This window comes from Parus major, chromosome 20 (genome assembly GCF_001522545.3).
Source record: "Parus major isolate Abel chromosome 20, Parus_major1.1, whole genome shotgun sequence".
Classification (NCBI taxonomy): Eukaryota; Metazoa; Chordata; class Aves; order Passeriformes; family Paridae; genus Parus; species Parus major.
The window spans coordinates 6478808-6497147 of NC_031788.1; the positions used below are offsets into that span (position 1 = coordinate 6478808).

General features: G+C 44.5%; 1 protein-coding gene across 9 annotated transcripts; it reads left to right on the forward strand.

The window, feature by feature from the left end:
• The first annotated feature begins 40 nt into the window (after positions 1–40).
• On the forward strand, positions 41–18340 carry ELMO2 (engulfment and cell motility 2). 9 transcript variants are annotated; one of them, XM_015647787.1, is made up of 22 exons: positions 41–315; positions 4227–4343; positions 4478–4518; positions 5026–5098; positions 5436–5486; positions 6427–6608; positions 7385–7484; positions 7663–7814; positions 9426–9525; positions 10124–10159; positions 13022–13072; positions 13394–13516; positions 14143–14277; positions 14703–14807; positions 14885–14993; positions 15611–15747; positions 16043–16206; positions 16289–16401; positions 16709–16816; positions 17128–17210; positions 17481–17558; positions 18081–18340. In XM_015647787.1, the coding sequence occupies exons 2-22, from the start codon at positions 4266–4268 to the stop codon at positions 18279–18281; spliced, it is 2220 nt and encodes a 739-aa protein (XP_015503273.1). In that variant the 5' UTR covers positions 41–315; positions 4227–4265; the 3' UTR covers positions 18282–18340. The 9 variants fall into 9 exon arrangements, 8 of the variants coding, with proteins under 8 accessions (XP_015503273.1, XP_033375012.1, XP_015503272.1 ...); XR_004499960.1 differs by having other exon boundaries at positions 117–345; positions 17091–17210; positions 18081–18273; XM_015647786.3 differs by having other exon boundaries at positions 122–345.

Genomic DNA, 18340 nt, shown 5'->3' on the forward strand with positions numbered 1-18340 from the left:
CGCTGCGCGGGCCCCGCCCGTTCCGGCGCGCCGCGGCCGCGCTTCCCGGGGCGGGGCGGGCCCGGGGGCGGGGGCTGCGCAGAGCTCCGCGGCCCCGCGCTCGCTGCCGGGGCGGAGGGAGCCGAGCGCGGCCGCGGCGCCGCCGCAGAGCCCCGCGCCAGCCCGAGCGGCTGCCCTGCATGAGCTCCTGCACCCCCGGCCCCTGGCGCTCGCAGCCGCTCCCGGAGGCGGGGCACGGTGGGCACGGGGAGCTGACGTGAGCCCCGCCGCGGCGGCCCCGGAGGCGAGGAGGGGCGCAGGGACGAGGGACGCTCGGTTAGCGGCGCTGACTCGGCTGCCGAGGGGGTGCGCCGGGGCGGCGGGGCGGGCGGGTCGGGTCTCCATGGTCCCCGCGGTCTCCATGGCAGCGCGGCGGGCGCATGACGCGCCCAGGGGCGGTGCCAGAGCCGCGGCGGGGCCGGGGCAGCGCGGGCGAGGGCGTGGGTAGGGATAAAGGGAGGGATGGGAGCGTCTCGGGTCCGCTGCCGCGGCCGCCGCCCTCCCCGGCGGTGCAGACCCCGGCCCGGCCCAGCTCAGCTCCCGCTGTGCCGCGCTCCGCCCCCGCTGCCCCCGGAGGGGCCGCGCCACCGAGAGGGGCGAGGCCGCTGCTCCCTCGGGAGCCGGGGCACAGCGCGGACGGTGCTCGGCAGAAAAAATATTGTTTAGTGCCTTTAACTAGGTTTTGGGCCAAGCTTCAGGGGCTGCCGCCTGGCTGGCGTCTTTGAGGTCACTTGACTGATTAAAAATAATAAAGCAGTTCTCTTTTTGCTTGTTGCTATCAGTTTCTGTCTTTGCCAAGAGATGGTCTCTACCGTACTGTGTTGAAATGTGCGTGGCCAGGGCCCATAGGAGTGCTTTACAGCCAAAGTGCAGCCGTGGAAGGCCTTTGGAGGAGTGTAGGATTCCAGAGGCAGGGAATCTGAGCTCTTTGGCTCTCTGGTTTATCTAGAGAGGGCTGTTTCTCATTGCTGTGTGAGGTAACATAGAAAACTGCATAGCCTTTGGGTTGGACTCTGCTCTCTCCTACCCTTTCATGCTGCTTGGCCAAGGAATGTGTCTTCTCTGCCCACCTGTCCCATTAGTCCCTCTGCCAGCATCACTTCCAACTTTAGCTTGGCCAGTTGGTGCCATCTGGGGACTTGCTGAGGACTGCTGAGGGTGTTTTGTTGCATCTACAGGTTTCAGAATCTGCAGCTATTTGCTTGTTGACTGGGGGATTCTACCAGGCAGCTTTTCTTTTTCAGGGAATGTTCTTTCATCCTCCTCATTTTCATTCTGTGTGCAGCACACTTTGTTCTCTATCTGTAATGAAAAGAAGATTGAGTTTGTGAATAGGGAAATTCTGCTTGAAATACTCTAGTTGTTTTAGCTTGCAGCTTCTCAGAAGTCTTTTCAATAGTGTGTTTTTAGTGGCTCTGCTGATTTTTTTCCTTGCCCTGCAGCTACCCCTGCACCACTGCTTTATATGACAGATCTTACTCTGCAGAAGCAGACTGAATTAATTTTTGATGGATTTTAGCTTGGCTTCTGTCTCTCCGTACGAAGTGTGAGAAATTGTTTACATGCTGTTGAGAAGAATGTGCTGTGAGAGCATGCACATAAGTGACTGACTGATAAACACCATTACACAACATCATGGTCTCTACTTCCTCACGAGAGCTTCTCAAAAATTTTATCAGCTCTATCACTGTTGCACTGCAAAATATCCATTGTAAAACCAAACATCTTGACACCCCTCTTGTCTGCAGATGCACAGTGAAATCTTTTCAAAGCATGCTTTTGGCAGACAACCCTATGTTAAGAGGCTGACCTGAAGTACCCTTTGTTTTCATAGTCCAATCTTCTTTGTTCTCTTCTGGAAAGCTGCTTCTGCTGAACCATTGATTTGTGTTGGTCTTTCAAAGCATCGTTTGACCAAGACTGTTCTAAAAAGTTTCCTACCCTTTTAAATTTTTAATTCCTGCTTCTCTGAGTTCTCCTTAGCCAAGTCACTTTAGTGTTCAAATCTCTGCCTTGGTAGGGATGCCTGTGGTGTCTGTTCTGTGGAGCTGCTGTGCAAAAAAAGAAAAACCTTGAAGATATTTTTCAGAGTCCTGAAGCCCTGTTTCTTTCACTGTATTTGCTGTGCCTTGAATACTGATTGGAATAAGGAGCACGGTTGCCAGTCATGAGTGGGTGCTCATTTATGGAAGAAATTTGGGGCAGAAATAAGTGTTAAATATCATGGTGAGTTATTTTGAATTTGTTTGCAGCTGAGAGCTTTTTTTTTTTTAGGATACCAAGGTAGTGCAATTCAACTTGGTTGGTTTTGGTGGTGAGGATATCAGGGCAGCTGCAGGTAGAGTGTGTGACCTCTAGGTGCTGTGTGCCTCTGCAATACTTTTTTGGGGATGAAACAGAACATTTGTATGGCTATTAAGGATGTGATTTAGTGGTGGACTTGGCAGTGTTATGTTTATGGTTTGATTTCATGACCTAAAGGGTATTTTCCAACATAAATGTTCTATGATTTCTGCAGGATTTCCCCTCATGTCAGTGTTTCTGTTTCAATGGGCACTTCCCCTCTCTGAATGAGGGGTGTTCTTTGAGTGGAAAAGACAAGTTAGAGATTTGTAAAGGCTTCTACCTCTGGTAATCTGGACATGATTGTTTTGGCATATAAAGTGCTGTATTTCCTTGTACTTTTCAGTAGCGACTTGCCACTTGAAATACAAATAGATGACTATGACTGTACTGCAAGAGGCTGAAGGGAGAAGTGGTAATTAGATGCTAATTGCTCATGCATAATTACTCATGGGTAAATTAGCTTAAAAAGTTGCAAATTCAATTCTTTATACTCAGGGACTAATCTTTGAGCCTTGTCTCTTCACTGTGTATTTGTTGTGACTTGAACAGATACAGATTTAGATGTTTTCTGGTTGTGACTTGGCTCGCTCGTGGGAGAGGTAATTACCTGTTCAGTTATTACAGGCTGGTTACTGGGGATGTTGTTTGTGTGCTTCTGCACAGCACTGATGTTTCTCAGGCTCTCAGTTTAGGCCATCATAGCCTTTAATTGCTGGAGAACAGTGAGTGGAAATCACTCACCATTTGGGAACTGCCTTTCTGTTTCTAGATTTAATACATGGAAACCTGTATGCCCTGCAGGTCTGGTGGTACCATACAAATTGGGCTCTTTGGGGACTACTGGTTGTATACTGGTAATTGCCCTGATTTGGTGCCCTGAGCCTGCTGCTTTTCCAAGGCCAGCTAATGTGTTCTGTTTATCTGAAAGGTTGGAGATATTATTTTGAACCTAACTTGACACTTTTCTGCATGAGTTGTGTTTAGTCTTAGAGTCATTTAATGAGTTTTAAGAAAATACAAGCCATTCTCAAGAGTACTGACTTGTAGCCATCTCTGTGGATTGGGGTAGGCTTTCCTGAATTTATGAAATTCTGAATCTGGCTTGCTAGATACGTCCCAGGGGGTGGTAGAGTAGACCAAGTCTGGCTGTCATAGGAGTGCAGAGGTCATGTAGTCCAGTGTTTTGGGCACAAATGACTGTGTCTGACAACTGACTGGGACCAAACCCTGAATACAAGCTTATGCTCTGAAAGGTAGAAAGTGAAAGGTGGACTTCCAGAGCAAGTGCCAGGTTATCTTATCTGTGATGGATGCTCATGATTTGGATTTATGATGTTACAGGAAGGGGATAGGATAAAGCCAGCTGCTGCCTCTTTGCTAAGAGCCTGTTTGGGTATCCTGAGTGGATCAAGTTATCTAAGAAATTCAGGTGGGGTATGAGTAAACACCAGCTCAGGGGAGGGAGGCTATTTGGGCAGTCTGTTCTGTTCTCACCTACAGACAGCAGCTGGGCTTAGGGAGCTGCTGCTTTAGTAGTCCTGCAGACTGAGCTGCCAGTACAGACAGTGGGTAGCAGATGGGGCTCTGATCAGTGACCCTCCTTCTTGTGAGTGCCCCAACAAGATCTTAGAAGTATTTCTCAGGTGATGAAGCTGGGCATGCAATTTCACCACATGTTGTTTGTATGAGGCCTTGGTCTCTGCTAATACTGGGTGTTTTGTCCCTGTCAGGCCCAGGAAACCATAAGGCTGAGCTTAGATGTTTTGAAGCTTGGTGTTAGGTCCAGTGCAGCAAGTGAAATAATTTTTGGAGAAGACGCTCACTATCCTTTCTCTTAACAGGTGTGGAGGTGTATGCTGTTGTAGGAGGAGTCTGGAGCAATGCCACCACCTTCAGACATTGTGAAAGTGGCTGTTGAGTGGCCAGGTGCCAATGCCCAGCTGCTGGAAATAGATCAGGTGAGACCTGCTAACCAGATGGGGGAGGAAAGGCACCCCAGCATTGCTACTGGAATGTGGGAAGCATAGAAATGGGCAGTATTCCTTTCTGGTTGAGAGGAACACGGCTACTGAGGACTCTCTTTCTGTTCTAGAAAAGGCCTCTTGCATCCATCATCAAGGAGGTCTGTGATGGGTGAGTAGTTCTCTGGGAATCCTTGTGGAGAAAGTCTGTCCTGCTGACAAGTCTTGCTGGGTTACTGTGGAAGTCTGCTGCTTGTTAATGTGCTGCTAGCACAGTCCCTGCTGCCTGCTGCTGGTTTTGGCCATGGAATAGGCTGGGATTTAAATTGTGAAGAAAAGGATCTCCTGGAAAATGGGGGCCTTCCATTTTTATTCCAATTCTAAGTGTATGCATTTGTATGCCCTAGGGTCAATTTCTCTGAGGATTAGCCAGTCCATCCTGCTGTTCTTGAAGTGTAGGTGTCCTCAGGTGTTCCACAGAGTTAATGTAGAGTAGGCTGAAGTCCCACGTTGTCCTCAAGAGGAGTTTTATCCCCTCTTTGAGAGACCTAATTTCCCCTGCTAAAGCTTTGCTTGAAAGTTCTTTTGCAACTTCCTGGGATCAAGCTCCATTTCCTAAATGAAAACCAGAAGAAAGAGGACAAAGAGGCTTAATACATCCTTCTTCTTCCTCTGCCAGGTGGTCATTGCCAAACCCTGAGTACTACACACTGCGTTATGCTGATGGTCCCCAGCTGTACATCACAGAGCAGGTCAGTGTGAGAGGCAGCAGTTTGCTGATGTCCTGGGTGAGAGTCCAGAATGTCTTGGACTACAGTCATGGGACAGTTCTGGCACTAATCCTTGATGAGCATCATCTCTGCTCTCAGATTCAGACTCAAATGGTGCCATTCAACAGAGGAGCCTGGCACTGCTCCCTTTGCATGCCTGTAGGTGTGGTGACTCAAGCACTCAAGTTCAGTACCCTCAGCAGGGTTGTGTGGTACAGGAGCCCCTTTACTTGTGCTTACAGATGTGCACTGTAGATCCAGCTGGGATTTTTTTTCTCCCCATCACTTTCCCACAGTTTAAGTTTGGGTTTTCTTTCAGACTCGCTGTGACATCAAGAATGGAACTATCCTACAGCTGGCAGTCTCCCCGGTAAATGCTTCCTCACCTCCCTCTTTCTCAGTAACTCTCCATGGGTGACAGGCTGTTTCTTAGCTCTTGGCTTTTCTTTCTCTTTCTCCCCAAATTGCAGGGGGTTATCTTTGTGTTGGGCCCTTCCACACAGTCAGGCATGCACTCTTTGTTTTCCATCCTGGCTGTGGTGTGTGTCTTTCCTTTGGGTGCTCTGCCCTTTTATAGGACTTCCTGTCAATAAATCCAGTTTACAGTTTTAATGCATCTCCTAGATTAAGATGCTGTGAAACACCCAACAAATGCATTCTCAATATGAGTGCACTTAGCATGGTCAGTTAGAAAGCAACAGTTCCAGTGACTGAATGCAAAAAATTAGAGACAAATTTGATTAAGAAGAGGCTGTTCCTGCTGAATTGTTTTTAATGTGCCCTCAAAAGTCATCTTTTGCAGCTTTCTTTTTATTTTAATTCTTAAACCTTTTTATGTGCAAGTGCCTTGGCATAGAGCTGAGGGTGAGTAGAACTGGGAGAAGGTACTTGGGGAAAAGGGAATTAAGAGGATATCAGTGATCTGTGTCTGAGAAATCTTACAGAATGCCTTGTGGATACACAAAATGAGATCATGCTTCTCTTTGCATCTATGAGATTTTTTATCAATATTGTATTTCTTTAATGGTGTTGCTCCATATCTCTATACCCACCTCCACTTACCTCAGCAAGGAGAAAATCAGGCATTTGCTGTAATATGCAAAACAGCATTTTATCTCTTGCTGAGAGAAGCCTTTTTTTAGTCTGTCTCAGACTTGCTGACCGCAGCTACTGAATGTGACTTTGCTGTATCTCTAGCCTGGCTCTGCTCTCCCTGCCCACCCATGGGCTTCTGACAGAATGCTGATGCTGGCAGGACTCAGGCTGCAGGTGACTGGTCTGTAACTGGCAGCATCCCTCTTTCCTGCCAGTCCAGGGCAGCTCGCCAGCTGATGGAGAAGATCCAGTTGCACAGCATGGAAGCCCGGCTGGAAGCCATGAAGGAACTGGCTAAACTTTCAGCAGACGTCACCTTCGCCACCGAGTTCATCAACATGGAGGGGATTACAGTGCTGACACGGCTTGTGGAGAGTGGGACCAAGCTTCTATCCCAGTAAGTTTCCTTTATTCCAGGACTCTGGGAGAAGGCCTTGAATAAGGGGCTAATTTTGCTTGCTGAAGTGGCATTAAGCAGCTCACCTCATAGCAAATGCTGATCTGTGGAGACAAAGTCCTTCTTGTCATTTGCTAAACCTCACGAGACAGAAGAGGAGACAGTCATGATTTGCTCTGGAAGTTTCCTCAAGCCCATTCACAGTGGGCTATGATGCAAATAATTCACCTGGATTTTCTGTTGCAGTTATTATATTTTGTTGAAAGTACTTTTAAAGTCTTCATAACTTACTGTAATAACATTTATAGCTCTGCTTATATATTAGCAACTAATACATTTTTGGCAATTTTTCCTTCAGTCTCTTATATCTTTCTGTCTTGTGGTTATGTATTAAATTTTCCACAATTCATGCTGTGCCTTCATTTTATTTCAGGTCCCAATATTTAGAGGACAATTAACTTACCTTAGTTTTTTTTCTGATGTGAAAACGTGTTTGTTCCTTTGATTAGCCACTGATGCAGGTGGTTGTGAGTCTCTGGTGGCAGGACTAGGGACTCACTGCTGCTGATTTTAATTTGTGCTTGTAACCAGGAAATGTAAAATATTTTTCTACAAAACAGTAAAATTACCTGCATAAATGCATACACTTTATTGCTCCCCCAGGTACCAAACTGTGTTATTAGGAGAATGTGGTGACATTTTTCTCTTATCCAACTTGAGCAGGCTTTTTTTTCCTGCCAGCAGATCTATTGTAACCGAATTCTTCAATTTCTCAGTTATAGTGAGATGTTGGCTTTCACCCTGACTGCCTTCTTGGAGCTCATGGACCACGGTATTGTCTCCTGGGACATGGTCTCAATAACCTTCATCAAACAGGTGAGTTTGGGTGGAGGGGGTGACTGGATATTGTTTATTTCCATGCTTTAATGCAAAACACTTTGAGAAGCTGAGTACTGTCTGAGAGCTCAGTGCACCCCCTTTCTGAGCCCTGGCTCACTCAGCACAAGGTGTCGTGGATGGGCAGCAGCTGACCTGCTGCTTGATGTGATTTCAGATTGCAGGGTACGTGAGCCAGCCCATGGTGGACGTGTCCATCCTGCAGCGCTCCCTGGCCATCCTGGAGAGCATGGTGCTCAACAGCCAGACTCTGTACCAGAAGATTGCAGAGGAGATCACTGTGGGGCAGCTCATTTCCCACCTGCAAGTGTGAGTGTCCACCCAGCACTGGTGTGATTTATACCGATTTTATGACTGCTTGTTTATTTAAAAATACATCTGCTTACCCTTGGAATACTTAAAGATTACAATTTTTGTATTACCAATATGACAACTTACTTGAACTTGAAGATTTCTAATGGATTTGTTTTAAAAGGGAGATCCTAGAAAAATATGTTCTGCATTCTGGAAGCACTTGGGCACATGAGTGTTGAACAAAGATATTTAGCTTAAAATAAGCTATTTTAGATTTTAAAATAAGATATTTAGCTTAAAATATCTGATGCCCAAGTGTGTTCAGTGCTAGAACCAAACCTGCATTTCACTAGAACTACTTCCCAAAGGTTTTGCATCCAGCTGTCTGTCACTTTTACCTCTCCTTAAATTGTCTCCACTAGAATCTAAGAGCTCATCATCTTCTGGGTTTTGTCCTGCATACTAAGGAAGAAGACAATTGCTTTTCTTGCTGGAAGGGATTAAAAATTCCCTTCATTTCCTTCCTCTCTTTCCAAACAAACTGGCAAATTAATATCTGTCTCTAAGGGCTGTTTGTCTAGGTCAGTTCTACTCTTCATTATAAAAAAGCAGCATGTAGTTGTTAAAGCTTTGAGTAGGTTGAGTTTTTTCTCAAGCCTTTTAATTCTGAACATGTGGAAAAGCACTATTTGTGAATGTGATGGATACTCTTTAGTCAGTGAACAGTAGTTTAACCAAATTCTAGTGCAAACAAAGTATTGCATCAATGTCACTGTGTGCTTGGAATGTTTATACATTTGAATTTGGTTAACAGAAAAGCTGAACAAGTTCTCCTGAACACTCCAGCAGCTTTGTTCTACAAAGAATATATTTTCTTTCAGCTTTATGATTTCTGGCTTAGTCAAACACAGATTTGGTCCTAATATTGAACACACACAGGTTTTTTTAAGCAAATTCTCTTTGCACAAGACATAAACTTGTGGGCTTAAGTGCTTCCAGAACACAAATGGTCACTTAAAAATGTATCCATGCAGGGAGTATTTTGGAAAGGGAGGTGGAGGGTGAGTCAGGATTTGCTGGTGGTTTTCTTGGCAAGACCATCAGGAGGAAACAGTTCATAGCAGAGGATATGTTCTGGAAGAACATGGCCATGGAAACATGTCCAAAGGAGATGAGTTAGAAGAGGAGAAACTAACCTAAAAAATTGTTCTGCTTTGTCAAAAAGCAAGTAGTGTGGTGGAAAGAGCAACAAACCCTGACAAGGAGAGCAAAAGTGCATTACAGAATTCAGAGACCTGTGCAGCTTGGAGGCCCAAGAACCTAGGGTGGTGCATGGAGATTTGCATGTCTGAAGTTCAGCAGATTGATCAAAATGAAAAAGATTTGGAAGGGAGCAATAGAACAAAAGAATATTGTCGTTATCCAGAGATGTGTCAAAATGAGGAAAATACTTAAACTATTTAAACTATCAGGTTTTTGCAAGTCTTTTGAAGAGCTGGACATCATAAGCATAGGTTACATGAGTCCTGCTTGTCTGTTGAAAATGCAAGACAGCTGTAATCAGTGTTTTCATGGTGCAGGTAAAGCAACAAGCTGCAATATTCTGTACTGCCTGTTGCCTTACAGGTCTCCTTTTTGTTCCTGCAGCTCAAACCAAGAGATTCAGACATATGCCATTGCCTTGATCAATGCCCTCTTCCTGAAGGCACCTGAGGACAAGAGACAGGTTTGTTCTTGCCTTTTGACTTTAAACCTGAGTGATGGTTTCTGCCTGGCTGTTTATGCCTCAGAAATCATATTGTCTGGGCAAGGTAGACCTCAGACCTTGCCAAGAACTTCAGTGGCTGTTTCAGTATGGCAACAGAGGAGAAAAAGTACCATCCCATTAATAATGTGTCCTGGAACACACACCTATAGTTAGGACATGCTCAGAAAGGATTCTGAAAGACCTTCAGAGACAGAAAGTAATCCTCCAGACTGCATGGGAAGCTTTTTTAAGTTGTGTATGGGAGAGGAAGGCTGGGTAGAGTCCTTGGGGCTGTATGTACTTAATAAAAAAATCACCCCACCTCCCTCTCCCCCAAAAAGGGACCTTTCTTAAGTAGAGGGATATTCCTGCTGGCAAACATGAGAAATGAAACACTGCCCTGCTCTGAAGAAACTCCCAAGATCTCAGCTACCTGCAAGATGTGCATATGTGTGTATTGTGTAGCTTTGCTGTGTTAAGCCTTTCTTCTCTAGTGCCCTGTTTGTGCCTTATTCCTGGACTCCAAGCTAAATCCTGTCTGCTTCTCTTTGTGCCTTTTTTTGCTTTCTGCCAGCAGGACAAGCTGCTTAACCCACTAGACCTGCCCATCACTGTAAGTAACTCAAGCCTGGGGGCTGGTCATGTAGGGGACCTGTAGGCATGTTAGCTTTTCTCTAGCTGTGCCTCCTTGTATCCCAGGGATGATGCCCACAGCCTCAGAGAGTGGATGAACCTAGGGAGAAGGGCGGGAGGACTCCTGGGGATGCACTCAGACTGTGGAGGGGAGAAGAATCAGTAGCAGGAGAAACCCTGAATGGCTTACTGTGCACACAAGGTCATACAGCTGGTCATAAAAGGAAACTGATACTGCAAGACTGACCAGGTGAACCAATTGTAAAACTGAAACACGTTCTTTAGCAATCTGAATCTACTTAAACTTACTGCAGCATGAGTTTATGCCCCAGATCTTACTTGTGTTAATGACAGTTTCATATCCTGCTGCATCCTTCTAAAGATAGGGCTGTTTGTCAAGAGCAGTCACGAAACTTAATGCTGACTTGGGGCTAGAGCATAAACTCTGCCTAATTTGTGACTTCTCCCTTATGGTAATTGTAGTGTAAGAATGTTTTTTGCCCTGTGCTAACTCCAGGGAAATCACCATTCTTATTAATAGGTTGATTTGGAACCTTCTGTGTTGTGATTCTGGTATGTTTTTTTTTGTTTTCTGCATGGCACAGAGAATGTTCCACTTTTTTCAAGGAGGCAGTGCCTTCAGAGTGGACACTGCCATCTCAATAAATGTACATAATTTGTAAAATTAATGGATATGCTTAATGCATGAACATAAGAAAAATCACACTCCTCTGTTGGTAATTCAGCAAAGACAGTAGACATCATAGCAAACAAAATTTCAAGGGATTTTTCACTTTTTTTCCCTCCCTTGAATACAATCCAAATTGCCACAAAGGGCCATGAAGTTGGCTAAGGGACTTAGAGTATCTTCCATATGAATAGAGCCTGAGAGGTTTGGGATTGATCAGCCTTAAGAAGAGAAGACTCAGGGAGGTCTTATGTGTTTAAATATCTGATGGAAGGGAATAAAAAAGAGGGAGCCTGGCTCCTTTCAGTTGAGTCTACTGACAGGACAAGAGGCAGTGGGCACAGCTTAAAACACAGGAAATTCCACATGAACACATGCACACATACACAACTTAAATGTGAGAGTGGTCAAACACTGGAACAGGTTACCCAGAGAGATTATGGAGTCTCCATCAGTGGAGGTATTAAAAACCTGACTGGACACAGTCCTGGGCAAACAGATCTGTCTGATGTTGCTTGAACCAGCAGAGCCGGACTAAGTGATCTCAAGACATCCCTTTCAGCACAAATCATTCTGTGTTTCTGTGACCATCAGGCAGCAAAGTGGGCCTTACTGGACTCTCAGCAGAGCATAGATCCCTTAGCAGTGGTTAGACTGTGTGTGTGCTCATGCTTCTTTCCATGCTGTTCAGAATTGTTTAATTGTCTTTGTCCTTCCCACTCTTAATCTGCTTCAGTCACCTGTTAACTCCATCCCATGTACAAACTAATTCCTTCAGAGAAAGGATTCTTTGTGTTGCATTCATGAGCAAATCCTAACAACAGAGCCTGGTCCTATTCTCAGTACTACATCTCACAAATTGTAGTAGAAAATAGTGACTCAGAGGGCAGTGTGTTCTCTCTGAAAGCACCTCCTACTTCATCTAGATGCTCCTTAGATACGTTCCACTCAAGCACTGACTCACTTTGGCTGTAACATGAGCACTGCTGAACTTGAAGCCATTAGAGCTTGCCTGTCAGTCACTGTCTTGGTTCAGGAGGTTTCTGTCTGGATCAAAAGTGATAATAGGGACTCTGAAAAAGGCTAATGCACACATTTTACTAGACTTCTTAATCTGTCAAGATTGATGTTGATATGAGCACTTGGAAAGTCTTTGATTGCTCAGAGTACAGAGCTGATCGAGTGCAATTGTCTGAGACTCCACATCTGCTCCCAATTCTCAATCTGCACTGCACAGGAATGTGAAGAGATCTCAGACTGTCAGTTCTTTTGGACTTCTTCCAGATGATAGAATGCCCAACAGATTTTTCTTACCAAAAAGATTTTGCTTGTAGCAGCAAACTTATTATATTCACCTTAACATTAGCACTTGTGCCATTCTCCTAGCAGGGGTAATGAGATCACTGGTATGTTAGAAATTGCATCTTCACAATTTACAAGCAAAGCACAGGTTAAGTTTTTGCAGGTGCATGTGTAACTTGCTGGAACTGAAGGCATCTTGCATCTACTGTGACTTTGTCATCATGACTTAATGTTTGGGGAAACCCTCCTCATCCAGAGAAGGAAGCCATGCAGTCAAGATGGAAACTGGAAGCTTTCCTCTAAGCATGAAAATTATTAGCCTGTATTTTTGTAAATTGAAATGCTTCTGCAAATTGTCCTCAGACTGGCTTCTGAACATCTCTTTAGGAACTGGGCAAAGGAAATAAATTTCAGAGGGAGAGTTTTTGAGAGGCAGGAGACCTGAAACCTGAATCCCATAGCCCTTGTTACTGGGTGTTTACCTTGGTATAAAAGGCTGTGAAATGCTGATGGGAGGAGGCTCTTGTAGATGGCAGATTTTTCCTGGGCAATGCACAACATGCTGCCTTATCTCCTAATAGTGAAGTACCATTTGATGTCCAACATTAAGCTAAATTTACTTCAGTGCTTTGACTATGCTAGTGGCTTTCTCCACATTAGTGATGTTCTGTAGGTGAGCCATCTATGAGTTGTGGTGAGATGTCATGCTAAATTGAATCTGTAGAAAAGCACTTTGTTATGTGCCAGTGCTATCTCCAATTTATAGGCTTCTTCCATTTTCTCCTTTCTGCACAGTGTGGGCTTTTTGTTTATATTTCACTGATGGTATTTCATCTTTAAATTCCACAACAGGAAATGGCTAATGCGTTTGCCCAGAAGCACCTGAGGTCTATAATCCTAAATGTAAGTATGCCTGAATGACAGAGTGCTTCCTAATGTTCTTTCAATGGAGGTTTCACTTATGCATAGTGTAAATTTTGCTGCCTTCAGGCCACTTTCAGAAAAGTGACTCTTTCAAAGGTAAAACATGTTCAAAAGAGAGTTACCAGGAGGCTGCTTTTTATTCTTACAGAGCACTGTGATTATGCTTCTGGTGGAATATGGAGGTTAAACAACTGAATCTTCATACAGAGAGGTGCACATGCAGTCTGGCATATGCCTAGGGCTAATACCTCAGCTTTTATTTGCATTCTCTTAATTTCTACCCTCTGCTTTATTTTGCAGCATGTGATCAGAGGAAACCGCCCCATTAAAACAGAAATGGCACATCAGCTCTATGTCCTGCAAGTCCTGACCTTTAATCTCCTGGAAGAGAGAATGATGACCAAGATGGATCCAAATGATCAGGTCAGTATTAGGGCTGAGTAAGACCTGATAGAATGGGATGTACAAGGGGCTTTATTCCTGAGCTCCCAAGCTCTGCAGAATTTGCAGTAGGTGGTACATAAAGTTTCAAACTCACCCTTCACATTATAAACCTTGAGATTAGGGTATGCTCATGACCATCCTACTGCATTCTGTGGGACTCTGAGATGTAAGTGGGAACTTAGTCATATACTCCTTTCTTGACCAGTATGATGCCAGCTGTCAAACTGGTTATTTTACCTCTGTGGAGGGCACATAACTTTATCCATTTGCTTGCAGTATAGGAGGAAGACTGGCATTTTTAAGGTGTCTGTTACTCAGTTGTATTGCAGCTTTTAAGGAGAAATGCCATTGCCTGAATGCCTAGAAATTGCCTGTAACTAAACTTGCACTTAAAGAAAAATTCAAACAAATATTTTGCATTACTCACTGTAGTGAAACTTGCCATTCTGAAATGAATTGCCTCTTTGTGCACAGTGTTAATGACCTTTGGCATCCCTCTCTGTTCATTGTGTGAGCTCTGAAGAGAGCTCCAGGACTGTGCATTATGTGAAAATACTGCTGTAGTGATTGATCACATCACCATTTCCCTGCCTTCTGTCCTTCAGGCACAGAGAGACATCATATTTGAGTTGAGAAGAATTGCATTTGATGCAGAGTCTGACAGCAACACCGTCCCTGGCAGCGGAACAGAGAAACGCAAAGCCATGTACACCAAGGACTACAAGATGCTGGGATTCACTGTATGCATCTAGACTGTGAACTTTGTGAAGGCAATCTAAGCCATCTCCATAGGAGTTGTGGGGAAATAAGGAACAGAAATAGCTGTTTCCTTTACCTTACTTCGGTATCTGAGCTTAGAGATTCATTTACACTCACACTCCTGGGAAGATTGTTATGAACTTGCTGATGGGAGAAATGCAAGGGTTCATTAGGCATTCTCTGGAGGTATTTCCTTACCATATGCACCTGTGCTATGAGGAACTTGGAATCAGCCTCTCCTCTAAAAAGTTCAGATAGCATTGTCAGCAGGTGTTCAAGTTTACCTCTTGGATAGATGTGAGGGAGTGCTTGATGGACAGGTGGTTTAAAATCCATTCAGAAAAAGTTCTCACACAATTCCTTTGAGCTAATTTGTTTGGATTCTTTTTACACACTCTCTTCACAGAATCACATCAATCCAGCCATGGATTTTACACAGACCCCTCCTGGGATGCTGGCATTGGACAACATGCTTTACTTGGCCAAATTTCATCAGGACACCTATATCAGGGTATGTGAAGCTGCTGATTTTTACAGATGCCAACTCCTCAGCAGCTCTTCTTAGTGTGTGGCATCCTGTTCTTGTAGATTGTTCTGGAGAACAGCAGTCGAGAAGATAAACACGAGTGTCCCTTTGGGCGCAGTGCCATTGAGCTCACCAGGATGCTTTGTGAGATCCTGCAAGTTGGGGAGCTCCGTAAGTACCATTTATTACCCAGCTTTACAGGCTGCTGGGATGATGCTTTTAGAAAGTAATATTCATAATTCACAATTCACAATAATCATTTGCACCTTGTTCTCACTTCCACCATGTAAGGACATGGTGAGCTTGGAGTGAGCGCTGTTGATGTCTGAGTGATAATACCACTATCAAAATAAAATAAGAAATTTTGGTGTTTGCACTCTGGTTCTCCTGAAAAACACAAGCAGAAAGCTTCAACTTCCCAGAGCTTCAGGAGGGTGCTGTATAAAAAAAAACAAAACAGTCCTGAAACCATCATTAGCTTGGGAGAAGTTTATTAGCTCTGACAGTTTCAAAAGCATTCTGAGAAAATCAACCAGAGGAAGGTAGGAAACACTGCAAGCAGTTATTTTGGATGAAAAGGGCATGAATCACAGAGTATGGCAAAGTGTGGGGAGAATTGCTGTTGTCAATAAACTGTCTGTGGGGTGACAAAGTATTGAACTATCTTAATCTCTTGGAGTAAGAACTGTTGCACACCATCAGTTGTCTCTCACTGTAGTGGACTTTAGTTACTCCCAGTCCCTTTTGTCCAATATGCTCATGTGCTTGTGGTTTGTTTCTTTCTGAAGCCAATGAAGGCCGGAATGACTATCACCCCATGTTTTTCACCCATGATCGTGCATTTGAGGAACTGTTTGCCATCTGTATCCAGCTGTTGAACAAGACCTGGAAAGAAATGAGGGCGACAGCAGAAGATTTTAATAAGGTCAGGGTAGAGAAGAGATGTTTTTGTAAAATCTTTTGTAGATAACTCAGTCTGTACATTTGGTTAAAGACTAGGGCGCAGAAGATGTGACAGGGCATTGTAAGGGAGGATGATTCAGATTTTGTTTGGAAGGCCCTGAGGTTCTTGGTTCTTCTGGATCTTCAAAGTGACTAGAATGCTGATACTCCTGGCCCTGGTTATCCCATGCCAATTCTTTGCTGCCACTGAGCTGTGCCCTGATACTCTGCTGCCAACAAGAATGTGATTTGTTTTTCTTCCTGTCCCACCTCTTTAGGTTATGCAGGTTGTTAGGGAACAGATCACAAGGGCTCTCCCCTCTAAACCAAACTCCTTGGACCAGTTCAAGAGCAAACTGCGCAGCCTGAGCTATTCTGAGATTCTGCGGCTACGCCAGTCGGAGAGAATGAGCCAAGATGACTTCCAGTCTCCACCTATTGTGTACGTGCCTAACAAAAACAGCTGCCTTCTATCCTTTCCATTATCTCCATTTTCTGCTTACTTTTCCATATTTGATTGCCAGGGAGCTGAGAGAGAAAATCCAACCTGAGATCTTGGAGCTGATAAAGCAACAGCGCCTGAACAGGCTTTGTGAGGGAAGTAGCTTTAGAAAAATTGGAAATCGCAGAAGACAAGGTAAGGTGACAGTGTCTACTGTATTTTTTCATCTGAAGAACTATAACAAATAAGATCTAATAAATCAATCTGTCACCAGGCATGTTGCCAGAAAGAAAAGCTGTTTACTTGGGCTGTCCATATCAGCCAGGAGTTTGGGATGGCACAGATGTGCATTTCTAAGAGTACAGCCATCCCCTCGTGAATAATAAGCTGTGCTGAGGAACTGAGTGAGCAGATGGATTGGGTGGAGAAGCTGTAACATAGTGGCTGTGAGACCTTATGTGAATGATCTGGCTCAGCTTACTCTACTTGGTGTGTGTTCCAGAAAGATTCTGGTATTGTCGCCTGGCTCTGAATCACAAGGTGCTACACTATGGAGATCTGGAAGATAATGCCCAGGGGGAAGTGACCTTCGAATCTTTACAAGAAAAAAGTAAGTCCTGATTACAGGCTGTGCACTCTTCTGTGCTCTAGAGGCTGAATATAATCCAAGATAAAGATGAAAGACCCAAGGCTGAAGCCCTGATTAAGGGGTTACCAACTTTTGGTCCTTGCTCAAATTCTTGAAATCTTGGAATTACTTGATAGTTCTTTTTTAAAAGCCAGCTGCAGAGATGTCTTAGTGGTAATGTGTTTTGGAAAACTAGCAAGCTAAAAAAACCAAACTGTTCAGTTGCAAATACAAAGTTCTGTCTTTTCCTGGTTAGGATTGCTTGTTTGGGAGTTTTACTTTTTCACTGTTAGTTCCAGTTGCAGACATCAAAGCCATTGTCACAGGGAAGGATTGTCCACACATGAAGGAGAAAAGTGCACTGAAACAGAATAAGGCAAGTGCTCCCTTTTCACTGTCATTAATATTTAATACTGTAGTGTTCAAGAGTGAAAGCGAGCAACAGGAGTGAATGCTCTCCCTCACTGAAGGTGTGTTGTGTACAAACCTCATCTCCTGTCTGGGCCCTTTACTGGTGTTCCTTTGTGACTGCAAGGAGCCATAAGCATGATCAGGAGCTGCAGCAAGACAGCTCTCTCGGGGTGGCAAGCAGAAGGTGCTGTAATGTTTTGCTCAGCTGGTGAGTGAAAGATTCTTTTCCATTTAGGAAGTGTTAGAATTGGCCTTCTCCATATTATATGATCCCGATGAGACCTTGAACTTCATTGCACCTAATAAATATGAGGTAAGAAATGTAGTGGTTAAGCAGGAGTATATTTAGCAATTAACTTCAGAGATTAAGGAGGATCAGTTGTTTCTCATTAGAGACTGGAGCAGTCTGTCTCTCACCAGTTTCATTTCTAGAATATGTTGGCGATGCTCATTATGGACCATAGTTTTTTCCCCTTAGTTATCTTTTTCATTTAAAAAAATTAAATCCCACACTAATTTCCCCTAGTCTGGACTGCTACTTTTTTTCCTCCTATGATGCCTAGAATAGGTTTACTTTTTTCATTTGTTGTTCCACAGTAAAAGCTCTTGTCCTTCTACTACAACCATGGGCTCACACTTTCCTCTAGGCTTGTAACTTCCATTGGAAATATCTGTGGGCACTGTTTTAGGGTTGGGGGTGGGATTTTTTTCCCTACATATTAACTCCCTTCAATGTTTCCTGGCTTGAAGTTCTCTCATTTTTGCATGGACGGAAAGATTCGACATAAGGTATCATTTACGCCTGGAGTCGCGAATTACCCCTTCTCTTTCACAGTACTGTATCTGGATTGACGGGCTTAATGCTCTCTTGGGGAAGGACATGTCCAGTGAGCTGACCAAGAGTGACCTGGACACGCTGCTGAGCATGGAAATGAAGCTGAGGCTCCTGGACTTGGAGAACATCCAGATCCCCGAAGCGCCGCCGCCGATCCCCAAGGAGCCGAGCAGCTACGACTTCGTGTACCACTACGGCTGAGGGCCCCGCGCTGCGGCCGGTGCCCGCAGCGAGCCCGCTCGGGCCGTGCGCCCGGGGCC